At 47.5% G+C, this 18,896-nt stretch overlaps 1 protein-coding gene across 5 annotated transcripts in view; it reads right to left on the minus strand.

Moving 5' to 3' along the window:
* The window catches only part of ARHGAP25 (Rho GTPase activating protein 25), a 93,870-nt gene that overhangs the window by 16,581 nt on the left and 58,393 nt on the right, over positions 1–18,896 (minus strand). For 4 of the 5 annotated variants that reach the window (XM_047781889.1, XM_047781888.1, XM_047781887.1 and 1 more), the window contains one exon: positions 4,397–4,604. In XM_047781889.1, the coding sequence (XP_047637845.1) occupies positions 4,397–4,604 (208 nt within the window). Of the gene's footprint in view, positions 1–4,396; positions 4,605–11,835; positions 12,293–18,896 lie in introns of those variants that run through there. The other variant, XM_047781891.1, reaches the window with a different exon arrangement.

Below are 18,896 nucleotides of genomic sequence, written 5' to 3' on the forward strand. Positions count from 1 at the left end.
ATAGCTGTAGCAGAGACCATCCAGTCTGCAAAGCCTAAATATTTCATATGTGGCCCTTCAAGAAAAGTCTGCTGACCCCTGGTTTATGGAGCTATTGCATTATTCTGCAGCTCTCTGAGAGAAAATGAGTCTGAATGTATCATATACTTGAAACTCAGTAGTGAAGAAATATTTGTTCATTTCACATAAAAAAACTGATCATGTACCCAATTTTCGTAACAACACTATTTACTATAGCCAAGACATGGAAACAACCTAAGTGTCCATCAACAGATAAATGGATAAAGATATGGTATATTTACACAACAGAATGTTACCCTGCCACAAAAAAAGACTGAAATAATGCCATTTGCAGCAACATGGATGGACCTAGAGATTATCATACTAAGTAAAGTAAGTCAGAGAAAGGCAAACACCCTATGATATCACTTATATGGGGAATCTAAAAAAAATGATATAAATGAACTTATTTACAAAACAGAAACAGACTCACAGACATAGAAAACAAACCTATGGTTCCCAAAGGGAAAGGGTAGTGGGGGAGGGAAGGATCGGAAGCTTGGGATGGCACATGCACACTATGGTATGTGGAATGGATGGTCCATGGGGACCTGCTGTGTTGCGCAGGGAAATCTATTCTATATTCTGTGATGACCCATATTGGAATGGATCTGCGTATATGTGTAATTGAATCACTTGACTGTATAGCAGAAATTAACACAACATTGTACATCAACTCTACGTCAATAAAATTTAAAAAACCAAACCAAAACAGAAAAAAAAAAAAAAAACCTTACAGTTACCAAAGGGGAAAGGAGGGTGGAAGGATAAATTGGGAATTCGAGATGAACAGATATACAGTACTGTATATAAAATAGATAAACAACAGGTCCTACTGTATAGTACAGGGAACTATATTCAACATCTTGTAAAAACTTTTAATGGAAAAGAATCTGAAAAAGAATACGCATACATATATGTATGTATGTATAAATGAATCACTTGGCTAGTACACCTGAAACATTGTAAAGCAGCTATACTTCAATTTAAAAAAAGAAAGAGGGAGTTCCCGTCGTGGCTCAGTGGTTAATGAATCCGACTAGGAACAATGAGGTTGCGGGTTCCATCCCTGGCCTTGCTCACTGGGTTAAGGATCCGGCATTGCAGGATCGGCTCGGATCCCGAGTTGCTGTGGCTCTGGCGTAGGCCAATGGCTATGGATCCGACTCCACCCCTGGCCTGGGAACCTCCCTATGCCGTGGGAGCAGCCTTAGAAAAAGACAAAAGACAAAAAGATTTTTAAAAAGTATATTAAAAAAGAAAGAAAGGAAGGAAAAGAAAAAGTGGTCTTTGTAAGAGACAGTGCCAAGTATTTAGAAAAGCTGTGGTGTGGTGAGGGCCTCCTCGGCTTCAGGGAGGGCAGGGTATAGAGGCAGCTGGGTGGGATCACCTCCAGGAGGTAGAGAAGGCAGGCATCTGCAGCAGCAGAAACCAAACACCAAAAAACACAATTAGCCATTTAAATCATCACAGAAAGCTTCCCAATTCATTTTGCCGGGGAAGATCACTGCTTTGCTTGGCTAACTCCTCATGCTTGTTTATTGTGTCTCCACTTAAGTGTCATTTTGCAGGGGACCTTCCTAAACCCACCAGACTATGTCAAAAGCTCCCCCTGCCCTTAGATTATCTGTCTAAGTTTTTTTTTTGTCTTTTTGTCCTTTTATTTATTTATTTTTTTAGGGCCGCACCCTCGGCATATGGAGGTTCCCAGGCCAGGGGTCGAATCAGAGCTCTATCCACCGGCCTACACCCCAGCCACAGCAACACCAGATCCGAGCCACGTCTGTGACCTACACCACAGCTCATGGCAACACTGGATCCTTAACCCACTGAGCGAGGCCAGAGATCAAACTGGCAACCTCATGGTTCCTAGTTGGATTCGTTTCCACTGTGCCATGACGGAACTCCTAAGTTCTTGTAGTACCACCTATTTTTCATTTTTCATCACGTAGCACAATGGAAACTATGCAGCTATTTCTTTAAATTTTTGGTTCAAGGTCTGCGCCCCCCGTTATAACAGGGCTGACTCAAATGTCATGGCTATGGTCTCAGTTTCCCAAATTTGCTTTTCCTCCAACCTAAGGGAACAGCCTTAATATGATTTTTTTTTTTTTAATCTGTCTTTTTTTTTTTTTTTGGCTATTTCTTTGGGTTGCTCCCGCGGCATATGGAGGTTCCCAGGCTAGGGGTCGAATGGGAGCTGTAGCCACCGGCCTACGCCAGAGCCACAGCAACTCGGGATCGGAGCCGCGTCTGCAACCTACACCACAGCTCAGGGCAACGTTAACCCACTGAGGAAGGCCAGGGATCGAACCCGCAACCTCATAGTTCCTAGTCGGATTTGTTAACCACTGCGCCACGACGGGAACTCCAATATGATTTTTTTTAAATGAAAGACTAAGAGCAAGTCGAGAATCAGGTGGCTTCTGAGTTCAACGCCTGATCCATCAGAGATTAGCTAAGACCACTCAAACGGTTTGGCGACACTTTCCTTGCAGCACTGACCTTATAATGTGGTATATATGTGTGTTCTTTTCTCACAAAAATATAGGTATTGGAAGGGTATTAGCTCTATTTATTGGCAGTATCCAGCCCAGTAAAAACCCAACAAAGAGATTTTTAAATTCATATTTGTATGTTTAATGAGAGCCAGATACATCTGCTCTAGAATCTACCAAACAAGAGTGCCTTTGTTTTTCTTCATTCTAATGAGGATCTCATGGTGGAACAGCACACAGGACCAATGGAGAAGACCATGATGTCACGACCCAAGGGTCGGCCGTGGGATGACCCTGAAGAATCCCAAATGATCCTTCCTATTTCTGGATGTATAAGCGCTACCCTTCCGTACTGGGAGAGGAGCTGTCACGACAAGGTGTGGTAACTTTCTTCCCTCCAGCCCTCAATATTTCATAAGACTCAAAGATTCTGACTCCACCACCCAGGCTGACTTTATAGATGCAGAAGCTCAAGCCTCAGGCAGGTGTTTGGCAATCCCTGCAGTCACCTCTATTCTTCCAGGCTGACTGTTTTCATTGCCTTGGCAAGAACCTGTCCATCTCTTCTGATCAATGCAAAGCTAATTAAAAACATCAGAAGAAAAGTGAATATAAAAGCAGTGAGCTTTTGATTGAACAGGTGCCTGATAATGAAATGGAATTTATGGTCCTGCTGAATGTTCTGTAAATTTGATGCCCATAACCTGCTATAGTTTCAGAAACAACTTCACCTGTTGCTCTTCTGTTACAATACAGCACCTTGATAAATTAACTATGGCATACCAAGGGCAGCAGAGACAGTCATATGGTGACCCAAACTCAGAGAGTAGCTGTGAGAAGAGAGAGAAACAGACAAGTCTCAGTGATGCTTTGGAGGGACAAGGGGCATTACTGGTGTGGGAGGTTGGGAGCAGGGAGAATGGTCCACACAGCATGGTGCTTAGCTATTCATGATTTTCGTAGGACCAGCCCTAGTCCTCAATCATAAATAAGCTCTTGGAAGATTTTAACCTTTCGAAATTGGGTAGAGTTCAGGCTCATCTCACTAAATCTTGGTTTATAGGCTGCTGATTTGGAAAGAACAATGGCTGTTTCTTGCCAGCAGGACAAGTGCATGCAGGCAACTGGAGTGAATATTGCACAATGGGCTGAGAGGGTACAATGGCAGGTACGGGTTGTTCCAGCCAAGCGTGGCAGAGAAGAAAACCTTGGCTAGGTGGCTGCAGCAGGCGAGGCAGGAGGGGGATGGTGGAAGAAAGGTCACTGCACCTGAAATGCCCCCAACAGGGCTGGGCAACCTCCACAGAGGAGACTTGGGAGAATGCCAGGCTGCCAAGACATCAGTATGTACTCCCTTCCAAAGGTTTCAGGACCAAGTTCAGAATTGCAGACCACTGTGGTCTCCCAAATGAACAAGATGTCCTGGTTCCGGCCATTTCTGGAAAGCTGAGGAAGACTTTTAGAGCCCTTGCGTATAGACCTGCACCTTATCTACCCCCCAGAGTCTGCACGGCCAGCTCAGCAATTCTCCATTCCTTCTCTGCTCCCCAGCACGGACTTTGAACCGAGCCGCATCCTTCTCCCTTAGTCCGCACTTCCCTTCCCCCCATAGCCTAACACCTCTCAGCTGCCCAGCGAGGCCCCAGATCTCCTTCACATCATCTCTCATGTAAATGATCGGCATCAATGACCCCAAATCCTGCATTATGAGCAAAACAAAAGGCTCTTTCTGTTGCAAGCCAGGGAAGCATCCATGCATGTCCCCGGAGCTCAACGGGTAAAGAGAGGTCCTCTCCGCCAAGCAGGGCACAAGGGAATCGAGGTGAGGACAAGCATACCTGTCAAAGTTGGGCCGCTCCCCCGCATCAAAAGCATCTCTCAGCTGCTTCACCAGGTTGTCCTGCCCAGGCAGTCGGAAGATGCCCTCTTCATTCAGGCCATGCTCCAGGATGAACTCGGCACACTTCTCCACCAGGATGGGCACCAGGTGGGGGCCAAATTTCTGCTCATAGGCCACGGTCTCATCCAAGCGCTGGCCGAACACCGCTGGGGAGAGAAAAGCAGAGCCTGCCCATCACTCCTTTGGAAAAACTGATAGGTCAAAGTACCTTGCTCCTTGATTTTCTTTGTAGCCCTTGACTGCAATGATACTGAAAAAATACAGAAGACAAAGCACACATAGTAGCCCCTGGGGCTACAAAGTGGGGGCTGTAAATTTGAGGCAATCTATCTTTTTCTGTTGATCCACATTTACCAGAGTCAAACACCTCACTTTTATTAGGTACTTGTGTGCTGGGCATTGTGCTAAGTACTTCGTAAAAGCTTTCTCATTTAATCTTGACAGCAACCTCCGGCGGTGGGGGTACTATTATATCCAGCCTTGCTATTAAAGACGCTGAGTCCTAGAGGAACTAATGAACTTGCCAAGGCTGAGTGCCAGGGCAGGGTACAGTCAGAATTCAAGCCCAGGCAGCAAACTCAAGAGAATGTACTCTTAGCCGCAATAGAAAACAGGCCACTTTGAACCCTGCTTGTGTCCTGTAGCCTTAAAGCAGAATAGTCACGCGGATGTCTCGTGCTGTATTAAACCATTGTGGCACTTTAAATAATTTACATTATTTACTATACATTACATTATTTACATTATTTACTCTTATTGCCACAGAGAACAAGGTTACACTCCCCTAGCAGAGTTCTTTGAATGTATATAGTGCAATATATCATTTCTAACTTATTGCTAAGTTAATGCATTAATATTTGGATGGAAGAACATAGGCGTTTCCTTCTTTTGAACTCTTTTTTCTCAGAGCGGATTCCCACATCACTAGGTCAAGTGGTTTGAACATTTTAATGACTACCGTATGCAAATTGCTTTCCAAAAATATTTTTTCCCAGTTACACTGCCTCCAGCGAAGCAAGTGTGGACCAGCTCCACCCAGCCCCGCCGGCACTTGTTTTATAATTTCCCCACCCCAGCTGTGTCATGAGGCTGTTTATAAATCAGGATGCTGGTTCGCTACCCATTTCCCCACCAAGGCCCCATGTCCTTCGTGTTTCAGAGATTCATGCTTTCAGCTCTGTCCTGCCTGGTTTTCTCTCTGTCATAATTAAGACCCTGCTACACTGACCACTCCAATCCCTAGGACAAAGCCCTTTGGTCCCCTCTCCCCCACGCCCCACCCCGGGAATTCTCTCTCTGGTTGGTCCCTTTTATCCAGTCTCTAATGAACGTGCACTGCACATTCAAAGAGCTGTAGCGAGTTCTGGAATCTGTTGAGTCTTTTCCTTTCCCCTCTGCCCCAGGCCAGGCAGGGCTCCTCCCACCTCCCACTACTGTGGCCTCCACTCCTGTAACTGTTCAAAACCCTCCTGCTGGGAGTTCCGGTGGTGGCTCAGTGGGTTACAGACCCAACTAGGATCCATGAGGAAGTGGGTTCCGTCCCTGACCTTGGCTCCGTGGGTTGAGGATCTGGCGTAGCCACAGGCTGTGGTGTAAATTGCAGATATGGCTCCCATCTGGCATTGCTGTGGTTGTGGTGTAGGCCGGCAGCTGCAGCTCTGATTCGACCCCTAGCCTGGGAACTTCCATATGCGGCAGGTAGAGCCCTAAAAAGCAAAAAACAAAACAAAACCCTCTTGCTATTTACCTTCCTAAACAACTGATCTGCCTGAGCACATTTGCCTCTGTCTTTTGTTTATTTTTATTATAGTCGATTTACAATGTTGTGCCAATTTCTGCTGTACAGCAAAGTGACTCTGTCACACATATATTTACATTCTTTTTCTCATTCTATCTTCCATCATGTTCTATCCCAAGAGATTGGATATATTTGCCCCTGTTTTTAGCAGTCTCCCATTTCTTTCCCAACTGCCACAGCAGCGTTTTTCAAATTACCCCTCAAAGCTCCAAGGCTTCCTTAGAGGCCCCTCCCTCATCACCTCTGCTGCTGGAATGTGAGAGCGTTTAGGAGGAACCGAGCAGGTGGGCCTCTCTGCTCGCTACTCCCAACCGGACCTGCTGTTTGTCTGTTTGGCTTAACAGCATTCCCAGTGAGACTGTTTGCTGAGATATTTCTGTGGCTAAAATTTGAAAGCCTTAGGTTGGCATTCAGCCTGGCCCCCACCTACCTTTCTGGCTTGACTTCCACCCACACCCCTAAAGGCACCTCAGCCTGATGTTCCCAAAGCCCACAGCATCCTCCAGCCCTCATGCCCTTGGGCAGGTTCTTCCTGCTGCCCAGTCTGTTCATCACTCCCTTCCCCATCTACTAAGAGTCTATGTCTTCCTTGGCCCAACTCAATAGCATCACCTCTGCTCAGTTTTCCCCGACCCAGCCTGAGGGGTGCCGTCCCCACTCCGTGCACCTGTATCCCTTCTGGAATAGTGCTAACATCTATTGCGTGCCCTGCATGTGCCAGGAGCAGACAGGTAAGGGACTGGGAGACAGAGTTCTCGCTTTACAATGAAAGGACCCCATGCAAAATAATGAGAAACAATTGGAGGATGTCAGGACCTATATAGAATCAGGTTTCTAGGAAATCAACTATACTTTAATTTGAAAAAATTTTTGAATTAAAAAAAAATTTTTTTAGGAGTTCCCGTCGTGGTGCAGTGGTTAACGAATCCGACTAGGAACCATGAGGTTGCGGGTTGGATCCCTGGCCTTGCTCAGTGGATTAAGGATCCAGCGTTGCCGTGAGCTGTGGTGTAAGTTGCAGACTCGGCTTGGATCCCGAGTTACTGTGGCTATGGTGTAGGCCAGCGGCTACAACTCCGATTGGACCCCTCGCGTGGGAACCTCCATATGCCGCGGGAGCAGCCCTAGAAAAGGCAAAAAGACAAAAAAAAAAATTTAAATAGGCCTGATAGCAAAATAATACAGTATGGAAGCATTGTTTCAAGATGCATTTCTCTGGTTCTACTTTAATTACACAAGTGTTAATAAATGGAATTTTAAATTTCCAACAATCAAGTAAATGAAGTTTTGAAACACATTAAAAAAAAAAAAAAAAGAATCAGGTTTCCATTTGTCTGTGAAAGAAGCCAGATATATATTCTCCCCAAGTTGGAGGGGAATGATTGAAATGATAAGACTTAAAACATAGGCAACAGGGCCTTTGTAAAATTCCCTTTGAGGGCTCCTCAAAGGAAGCAGATGTATTTCAGAGGAGCTGAAACTTGAGCTCAAGGAGTCAATGGATCCCAGTAAGGGCAGATATCCCAGACACGACGGCATAGTGTTCACGGAGATGTAGAGCTGTCCACCGTGAGCTCCATTTCTGAGGCAGGCGATCTGGACTCAAGCTCCTCCTTACACCCCCCTGCACAGCCAGTCCATCAACTTTTCCCCCCATGTGAGTCTCTCAGGCTTGTCCTGTGCTCGTCGTCTCTTCCTTCCATGGCCCATAGTCAGTGGCTCAATGTCATTCTCCCCAGGACACTCCTTTCCCCACCTTCCTTTTCCCTCCAGCATCTCACTCTGCCGACTTCCACTCTCCCCTCCATGCCTTCTTCAAGCCACTGAGGAACAGAGCATATCAACCCTCGGAAGACCTTGCATCCAAATCTTCACCACTCCCTTGAGCTCACTACCCATTCTCTCCCTTCTGTCTCAGCAGGTGACTTTGTCTCCTCGTTTCCTCACCTCCCCAAATAGAGGACCCCATCATCTCCTGTCTCTGCCTCTCCTAAGGAAGAAAAGTACCCTCTGCTTTTCTCTAAGACATGCTTTCTTGAACTATAGGATCCATCTCTTTCCACCTCCTCCAGGACTCCACTCCTGAATATCTTACATTGAAAGAGCATGTGAGTCTAAGTCTTTAGCAATTTATTAAAGAATAATGTTCCACCCCCACGCTCATGCAATCAATCAATACTTGCCTTTCTTTCCTTCATTGATATACTCATAGAAAAACATGTCCGTTTCTGGAAAGACACAGACAGACGCACAGCCTCTACTTCTTCTCGCTTAACCTCTCACCCCATCTCAGTCTGGTTTCATTAGCTACATCTTCCCATCCAATCTGCTCACTAGGATTTCTCGTGCCCCCTAATGGCCAATTCTGGCCTAAGTTCACTCCACACTGCTAGTCTTCTCTGAAGACTCTGATGGTGTTGATTCGGCTACCTCCTCAAGACTTTCTTCCTATGTGGCTATGAAATCATGTACTGGCATTCCAGTTTCATCCCTCTGCAGGCTCCTGTACTTGTCCCTTTCTTCCACCTGCTCCTTCAGTGTGTCATTTTCTAGTATTCCGGTGTCTCCTCCCTCTAGACTCCATCCTTGGGAAAGTTCATATAATTCCATGCATTTGGCTATCACCCAGAAACCGACAATTTATAAATCTGCATACCTGGTCTAATCTCTTCCTCCCTATCATCTCTGTCTCCATCACTTCTTTCTCTCTACTGTTGCCTTAAGTCCAATATCTAACAGAGGTTCTCCCAATGTCTTCTCCGATCTCACTCTCACCCCACCCACCACTTCTCCTACTGACCTCCTCACAGTCAATAGCATTCATTCAGCCAAGCCATCAATCAGCAGGTACTTTCCTAGGCATTGAGAATACTAACCCATTAACACAAGGAACCTGCACGCGACTAACCTGATTAGCAAAAGTGTGAGCATTAGAATGATCTGCAAAATCCCCTGCCTGCCAAACAGACCAAGACATTTAAAATATGCATGAAATTCTCTCTTCTCTACCCTCACGGCTACTGTCAAAATTATTGTAATGGTTTCCTTTGTCGTTTTATTTCCTGCAAATTCCTTTCATGGGAATTTACAAAACCATTTTTGTACAAATCTAGACTGAGCATCTGCTGTGGGCCAGGCTCTTCGGTAGCTTAGATTACAGTGGCAACTGTATTATGATAGACAGAATGAAAAGTGGTCTTTCTCTGGAAAATTCTGGATCAAATGCCCTTCCTCCTCCTCCTCACCTGGCAACCTGATTTTCCCGCAGCCTAAGTTCAAATGTCTTCTCCTCAAAAGCAGTGGCACTCATGGCTTTCCCTGTGTGTACGTCCCTACTTCTCAGGTCATTTTATGATGATTTATTTAAACATCTCTCTTCCACTGGACCGTGGGCTCCTCAGAGGCAGACAGCCCGTCTGGCTCACCATCTATTTTTATCTCCTGGCACTGAGCCTGGCACATGATGGACCAGCCCTCAGAGAGCTGTTACCTGCCGTCTCCCACTCCTCTTCTCCATCCTTGCCCTCCTGAATGTACTCTGGTCAGCACTTCTCCAAACTTGAGCTTGTCAAGTTGATCAATGGCCTCTACATTTTTAAAATCCAGGGGTCACAGTCTCAACTCCATCATCAAAGTGTGACACAGCAAATGGCCTCTCCTATTTTATTTTTTTTCCATTTTTTAAAATTTTATTGAAGTATAGTTGATTTACAGTGTTGTGTTGCTGCTTTCTCTTTAAATGTTTTTCTTTTTTAATTGAGGTAGAATTAGTTTACAACATTGTGTTAGTTTCAGGTATACAGCAAAGTGAATCAGATACGGATAAATGGATAGATAGACAGATAGATAATAGATACAGATACAGATATGTTCTGTTTCAGATTCTTTCCCATTATAAGTTATTACAAGATATTGAGTTCCCTGGGCTATACAGCAGGTCCTTGTTTACTTATTTTACAAATAGTGCAGTGTCCACGTTAACCTCAAACCCCTAATATATCCTCCCCGCCCCCGCAGCTGTCCCCTTTGGTAACCATAATCTTGTTTTCTAAGTCTGTGTGTGTCTTTCTGTTTTATGAATAAGTTCCTCTGCAATCACCCCTCTTTCTTGAGACAATCTCTCACATGACTTTGATTTCTCCACTCACTGCATTAGCCCCTCCGTCTCAGCCTCCTCAGCTCTTCCTCCTCCTTTCTCCCTGTCCTCTAAAGGCTGAAGGGTCCCAGGACTTCCCTTCCTCGGGTGCAAGCCCTTCATAATCGCACAGCTTTAAATATCCCCATATGAGGAAGACTCTGAACTTTCCAGCTGCAGCCTAGAAATCAGCCCAAGCTATTCCCACCAACAAGAAATGAGCGCTGCCTGCTCTAGAGCCATCAGGCCCGCAGGTCCCTTCTGGCACGAGAGGAAGGGCATCCTCGATTCTTCAGCTGGTCTACACCATGCTTTGCCACGCTTCATCTCCCATCGCAGGTAAGGAGTATAAAAGCCAAAACATCCCTAGAACTCCATAGACCCAATCCTGAGTTCTATCTACCTCTGACTTCTGGTTCTGATTGCTGCCCTTTGATCCCAAGTGGACATGAAATGGCTTAGAGATGAGGGAATAAGTGACCCAGGAATCCTAGGGAAGGGGCCAGTGAAGGCAGAAGACCGCAGACAGGGCGTGATGCTCAAAGACCATTTTCCACCCCAAGGAAAGCAAGAGGCAAAGCTCAGGCCCCCTTCCTATGCTGTCCCCTCCCAGCTCACACGCAGCCCTTCAAGGAGCTAGCACCCTGCTGCTCTTTCTACCCTCAGCCGGCCACTCGGCCACTCACAACTGCCCATCACTCTGACCCTGGCACCATTACCAGATGCATTTCCATCTAAACCAGTGCAAATCTTAATGAATTCTACTATGTGATCTCATAATTCACACATTTAATTAAGCTAATTTTCTGACAAACTACCCACCCTAAAAAACGTTCATGTGTGTTCTTGTTTAGCCCTCGTAAGAACTTCACAAAGTAGAACGCATTGTTCCATTTTACAGATGAGAAAACTGAGGCTCGGCTTAGGTGTTTGTCCAAGGTTGCATTTGCCCTGTGATTCTAAAATCGGGGCTTTAATCCTTCTTGTTTAAAGTCAGTGGAATAAAACAGTCTAGGTGAAATTTCAGACATCACGACACTAGAGAGGAGGGGATATAGGGTGAGGCCCAGCCTCTGCTCTCAAGCCATCCTCCATCCTCTACTTCTCAAGCCCCCTCCCCAGATTGGCTGGAAAACCCCAGAACACTGTGTTGGTCCCGGGAAGCACCAGGAGAAGGAGGAGCTGTCCCCCTCCTTTCTACCTTAGATCCTCTTTTATCAGAGCTCAAACACTCCTGCATTCAGCCCAAGAGCCCCTTCCACACACCTTCAGTCAGCCCAGGTCACCAAGTGCTGCCCTGCCCCTTTTCCCCTCCTCCCCACTGGCTCTGTCATCCCCACTGGCCAGTCCCCGGAGCATCTCCATCTCAGCCAGGAGAGGAAAGGGGAACGGGGCCAAGTGTCTTTTAGTGAAAGAACTGAATCCCCAAAGAGAAAAGAAATACCTTTCTTCTGGAGTTTGGGGTTTTTTTTCCTGAAATTCCAGCAAAAGAGCAGTGCCAGAGCAGGAAAGCCACAGCCCCATTCCCACCGCGGCATGGGAATATGAGGCATGGCGGGGGCCGAGGAATCGCGGTTTCTGCCGGGCCAGCCTCAGGCTTTCCGTCCTCCCCAGGCTGGAGGAACCATCCTCTCTGGCTTCCAGATCAGCACATCCTTGTAAACAACTGCTCGGGTTCAGACTCCGGCACAGAAACCATGGGATCTGTCGGCACCTGCCCCTGGCCCTCCCTTCCTCCTTCCCACACTACTTCTCCTCCCCGCTCACCTTTACACACAGGAGTCTGGGCTTTTAAAGAGTGAACATAAAGCTGTCAAGGCCCCCTGCAATAAAAATAAGTGCCTCCTTTTACTTAGCAGCTAATTGTCAACTGCCATTCAAGCGATTCCGTGGAGGTGGATTAAAAAAATTAAAAAAAAGATCCTCCCCCCGCCCCAGCCCCAGCTCTTGCCAGCATCGCCCTATATATCAAAGCCTCTGGCAGGAACACAGGATTTCACTTAGTGCTGATGAAGCCGGCCCACCCTTCCCTGGAAATGACTGAGAGGCACGTGGCTCCGTTGAGCCTTCAGAGAGAAGGTTTTTGGAGGTGGGTTGCTGGATTAAAATGAGAGGGTGTTCTCCGCCCGCCCGCCCCCCCCCCCCGCCCCCCAGAGGGTTTAGCAAAGAGTGCAGCAAGCCAACTCAACACGCCCAGGAGACTTGAAATGGACTCAGCATCATGGGGGCATAGGCTGGGGCGGGACTGCTAGAAGGGCCTGGGCAGTGTGATGCTGCCACCCAAGTTCCTTTCTCCATGAACTCAGAGGCCAGGAATGGAGGACTCATCGTTGACAACACGCTCTCTCTCCAGGTCAAATTCACTCCCACGTTCTGGTAATGTTACTCCTGAAACATTGTGCAAACCTGTTTGCTTCTCTCCATCTCCACCACCCCCACCTTCATGCAAACCACCTTAGGATCAAGACCTGCATCTTTAACAAGATTGTCTCCACTGTTTTCACCTTGCTTCCCTCCAGGGCCCCTTTTTCCTTTCTGCCACAGGACTTTGGTACATGCTATTCCTCTGACCGAGACACGGATCCTCCTCTCCCTTCTTCCCCCTTCTCTGCCTGGTTGGCCCCTACTGGCCTTCATCTCCAGTTCAGGGACGGTCCCTGAGCTTTTTTTGTCTTTTGGAAGTTCCCAGGCTGGGGGTCCAATCGGATCTGCAGCTGCTGGCCACACCTGCGACCTACACCACAGCTCACAGTAATACCACAGTCTTAACCCACTGAGTGAGGCCAGGTGTCGAACCTGCATCCTCATGGATACTAGTCAGATTCCTTTTTGCTGAACCACGATGGGAACACCCAGCCCTGAGCTTCCTGACAAAGACTTTTTTTTTTTGGCTTCACTCAGGGCATTTGGAAGTTCCTGGGCTGGGGGTCAGACCTGCACCATGGCAGTAACCAGAGCCAGAGCAGTGACAATGCCAGATCTTTAACCTACTGAGTCACCAGGGAACTCCCAGTGAAGACTTTATTTTCCCCACGTGGCATCATGAGTTTTTTCTTCACGGTACTTTTCGGTTTTAATTTTAGTTTTCCTTGGGGGTTTTGCTTCCTTTCTGTGTCTTCTAGCAGACTGTGAGCGCCTTGACAGTAAAGATGTTGTCCTTTCTTTTTCTCTCTCCTCTTTCTCTCTCCCTGTGGTACAGCACTTGGCACATGACAATGCTCAAGAAATATTTGTTGAATAAATGAATAAATAAATTTCTGCCAGGTGTAGGCTCTCAGGGGAAGAAGGGTGAGGAAATTAATGAAAATCAGTAAGAATCATCCCTTGTTAAGTCCCATTTAGCTAGAGAGAAAGGAGCAGGACACGTGGGTTAACAGTGACTCAAGAGACCACACTCCCACAAGCTACACTGCCCTGTGGGTTGTGAAAGCATGCTCTGAAGGCTGCAGAGACCTGAAGAAATGAGAGGGAGAAAAGGAACCCAAGGTATATAACAATTCAGTTTGTTTGTTTGGCTTTTTAGGGCTGCACCCAAGGTATATGGAGGTTCCCAGGCTAGGAGTCCAGTTGGAGCTACAGCTGTTGGCCTACACCAGAGTCACAGCAACTCGGGATCTGAGCCATGTCTGCGACCTACACCACAGCTCACGGCAACGCCAGATCCTTAACCCACTGAGCAAGGCCAGGGATTGAACCCGCAACCACATGGTTCCTATCGGATACATTAACCACTGAGCCACGCCGGGAACTCCACAATTCAATACTTTTATGCTCCATGACTTGTGCTGGCAAACACACAAAGATGCTTAAAGGTCTTATAACCTGCTTGGATGGAGCTGTAGGCACAATTTAGTGCAGTGCTAATGCACCCTGCAAAGGCCAGAGAGCAAAACTCAGAGGCCAGCCTCCGGAGGAAGACAGCAAATCAGGTCCCACAGGACTGAATGACAGTTTGCAAGGTGGCTGCCAGCCCTCTGGGGTTGGGACAGAGATCAAGTTTCCATGTGGACACTTTCTGGGAAGGCAGAACCCTCTACCTAAAAGGAAGGGGTGGTTTGGGGAAAACGGGCAACTGTGAGCCTGGGAACAAGGCACCAGAAGCTGACATATGATCACCTTCCTTCCCTTTCTTCTACTTAAATTGGGAAAATGTAGGATCGCATCCAGAATTTCTGGGGAAAAAGCTAATCTAACCTTTCCAGCCAAGCCCTTAGGAAAGAGTAGGGGAGAGAGAGAGAGAGAGAAAGGGAGAGAGAGAGAGAAGGAGAGATTATCTGCCTAAGGAAGAAAAAGGCTGGAACACCAAGATGCACACAAAGTTCCACTCCCAGTTAGAATAGTACGATTTATAATAAAAAATATATATATTTGGTCTTCCACCCATTTCCTGAGAGAGTTCCTAGAACTCTTGGAATTTCCTGTGATTCGAGCATTAAAGTGGCTTTTGTTATGTTAAAGAGGTGACTTTGGAATCCTAGCTGAGGCTGGAGCTGGTTGCCAGGGTTTGGACTTTTTTTAAGTCCCAAAGGCTGAGAAGGGGAGAGGGGCTGGTGATTGAGTTTAATCACCAATGGCCAAAGATTTAATCCACCCTGTCTATGTGAGAGAGCCTCCGTACAAACCCAAAAGAAAGGGTTCAGAGAGCTTCTGGCTTGGTGCCCACAGGAGGTGGTGACCGCGGGGCACTAGCAGAGGGCGTGGAATCTCTGTGTCCCTTCCCTCTCCCTTTCCCGTTTATCTTCTCTATCTGGGTTTTGTCCTGTAATAAACCAGTAACCTAGTAAGTAAACTGGCTTCCTCTGTTCTGTGAGTCTCTCTCGCAAATTATTTGAACCCAGGGAACTGAAACCCAAGCAGAGCCCTGTGGGGTTCCCGGACCCACAAGCTTTTCTGTGTCCCCCACTTATTGTTTTGGGGGAATGAGCTTCAGCCTCCAAGACTGACTCCCTGCATGCCAAAAATCAGGTTCAAACAGTGGTTACTCCGGGAAGGGAGGGGATGCAGAGACCTGGGAGGAGCCGTCTGGAGACAATAGTGCAGCCTGGGGGCAGGGTCCTGGTTCCTCCTCAGGGAATATACCTAACACTATCTTCGAATTCTTCAGCGGAACTAAAACCCTCAACAAATGAAGATGCTGATGAGGCATTCTTCATTCCTAAAGAAGGATCATCAGAACCAATCCTGGGACCACCTATAAACCAGCTTTGAAAAACAAGGCAATCTCTCTTCTACCTGCTCTGTATCAATGGCCCTATTTTTCACTCCCAAACTATAAAACCACCTTCCAATTTCTCCCAAGGGGAGCATGGTCTTTAAGGCCTTAGCCTGCTGTGGCCTCCTTGGTTCAGCAAAGCAATAACGCTATCTTTCTCTCCTTCACTGCACTCAAAACTCTGTCTCTGAGTTTGTACTCCGCACAGGTGACAGAGGCCGAGCCACATCATTGGCACCTTCAATCTATAGCTTGTTGGTTAGAGGCACGGGACAATCTGGACTCACCATAGTGGGGGGGCGTGGGGTGGGGGAGGAGGCAGTGTTGGAGGACTGAGCCCTTAACCTGTAAAATCTGAAGCTATCTCTGCCTGGACAGTGTTAGAATTGAGTTGAACTGTAGAACCCCTAGCTGGTGCTCAAGATCTGCTTGGACTGTGAGGACCCCTCACCGTGCTCCCCCCGCCCCCCCACACCCATTGGACTTGGTCTCAGAATCAGACAAGGTAGAGCCAGTTCGGAGGCAGGAAGAGCCAAGAGGAAGGAGCTGGTGTGCCGTGGGAACTGTTACCAGCAGGCAGAAAGCTAGGTGTGAGCAGGGAAAGGGGGGCACGGGCCAGGTGGCAGGAAACCATGCATCCCTCGTGTAAACAGCCATGTCCCTGGGCAGACAAAGAAAGCAGGAACCTCCAGACTAACAGGAAACCACAAATTTTGGGTGATAAGTGTCCTGGGAGCAGACAAAGAAAGGTGGGAAAAGGCAGGAATCTGCAGCGTCTAAATGTAACCTTTTGCTTATTACGCCCTCCTTCCAATACAATTAGCCTTGCAGATAGATTCCCATCAAGCACCAAGGCCTTGACACTTCTGATCAAGGCCAAATAAGGACCAAAATCCCTCCTCCCTTTGGGAAAGTGGAGCAGGCGGGGGGGTGAAAATCAAGGAGTATGATCTCCCGAGACCCTCCTTCGCCAGTGAATATTCTGCCCCTTCATTTGTGTGCCCCAAATAACCTGTGTGCCAAAGAAACCCAGGGCAGCTGCTCACCCATCTGCCTGCTCCCCGTCTGGGGGCGTATTCTCCCTGAAACACATCCTCGCTTGACTTTCTCCATCTCCCTGTCTCGCTTCCGACAAGACAGGAACATTTTGCTGGAAACAGAACTGCATCTCTCCCATCCAGGAGGAAAGAGAGCTTGAACCGGGCAGGAATTGGGACAGGAAGAGGGCTCAGCTCTACCTGTGGCCTAAGGAAGTTCCCAGGCTAGGAGTCACATCAGAGCTGCAGCTGCTGACCTACACCACAGCTCACGACAATGCTGGATCCTTAACCCACTGAGCGAGGCCAGGGATCAAACCTATGTCCTCATAGATTCTAGTTGGGTTCGTTACTGCTGAGTCACAACAGGAATTCCTGAGATCAGCTTCTAAAATGTAAAATTCATTCATTACTTGGGGCGTCCTGATGGACTACAGTTGAATGCAAAATTGTTTTGTCTGGACATCTGTTTTTCTGGGGACCATTTCCAGAGCTTTGTGTGGATGCTCCAAGGAGTTTGCAAACCATAAAGAGTTTCGCCAAAATTCACCACTGACACCCTTGGAGGGAGATCATTCTGGAGGAAGCAAAGCATTTATGGAAGAAATTCCCAGATGAGCTGATCTTCATTTGATAGAGAGAAGGGCCTCGGGGAGCAGAACACAGCACTGCTCTGAAAAGAGGAGGCCGCTTTTTCACTCATTCACTTAATAAATGCCTGCTATATCAGGCCCTGCTTAGTGTCTGGGATACAATACTGAACAAAACAGAGGGGGAAGATCCTGACAAGTAGATTGCAACTTTCATGATAATAAGGGGAGACCAACTACAAATAAAACAAATGAGTAAAGTATTTAGAGGGTTGGAAGGGGGCAAGTGCCAACAAAACCAAAGAGGAAAGAGGGATGGGGGGTGGGTGGGAAGAGGGGAAGGCAGGGAGGGGGTTCAGTGTTAAGTGGGATGATCAGGAGAAGGCCTGCTGAGGTGATTTTGAGCAAAGATCTGAGGTGGGCATGGGACCAAGCTACCTGGGGAAGGAGGAGTCCAGACAGAGCAAGCAGCAAGTGCAAAGGCCCTGAGGCAGAATGTGCCAAGGGTGTCTGGGGATGAGAGTGAGGAGGCTGCTAAATCTAGAAGGAAATGAATACTGGAGAAGGTTCTAGAAAACAAGGTCAGGAGTTCCCTTCGTGGCGCAATGGAAACGAATCTGACTAGGAACCACGAGGTTTCGGGTTTGATCCTTGGCCTTCCTCTGAGGGTTAAGGATCCGGCGTTGCCGTGAGCTGTGGTGTAGGTGGCAGATGCAGCTCGGGTCTGGCGTTGCTGTGGCTCTGGCGTAGGCTGGCAGCTGTAGCTCCGATTGAACCCCTAGCCTGGGAACTTCCATATGCCGTGGGTGCAGCCCTAAAAAGACAAAAGACAAAAAGACAAAAAAAAAAAGAAAAGAAAGCAAGGTCAGAAAGATCATGCGGGAGGGGGAAGATTGTGCACGGAGTCATGATAAGTGACTCTTCCTCTGAGAGAAAAAGGAAGCTACTAGACAGTGCTCAGCAGAGAAGGGTCTGGACAAAACAGATTTAATAGGCTCCCTTTTCTGCTCTGTTGGAAACAGACTGTAGGAAGGTGAGGCCGAAACATGTGGAGATGAGTTTGGGGACCACTGCTGCAATTGGGACAGACGGTCTGGCGCCTCCACCAGGAAGACAGTAGTAAAGGTGGTGAGGAGGGGGTAGGTTCCAGGTAGAAAAGGCCATAGAAAGTTTCAAGAAGGGCTGGAAAATGACAGCAGCAACCTATCTCGGTGACTTTCCAAACACTTGAGAGCGGTCCCTGGCCCATCCAGCAGACCTCGATCAGAGGCACTTAACAAAGCCGAAGAGGGCCCCCTTGACAGCAGGGCCCCTTGGACAAAGCATTTACTTCCTCAGGTCTGAAGTTTCGGACAAACAGGAAGAACAAATGTCTGATTCGTCCCATGGCCTTAGACTGAATTCTGCTATCTTAAAATGCCTTCTCATCCTGAGATCTCTGATTTTGGCTTAATGCAAGGCTAAAAAGACATCTGAGATGCCACATCAATTCAAGCCTTGTTCTTTGAATAAATAAATAGTGCGGCTTTCTTGTTTCTCCCCCCTTGGACTTTCCTCTGCCTACAGGACTTCCGCTTGACTTGCCTCTGACGGGGGTAGGGGGGCAGGGGGGCGGGCGGTGGCACTGAGTGGGGCGAGAGAGAAATCCCCCTGGGGACCATGACCG

This window comes from Phacochoerus africanus, chromosome 5 (genome assembly GCF_016906955.1).
Source record: "Phacochoerus africanus isolate WHEZ1 chromosome 5, ROS_Pafr_v1, whole genome shotgun sequence".
NCBI lineage: Eukaryota > Metazoa > Chordata > Mammalia > Artiodactyla > Suidae > Phacochoerus > Phacochoerus africanus.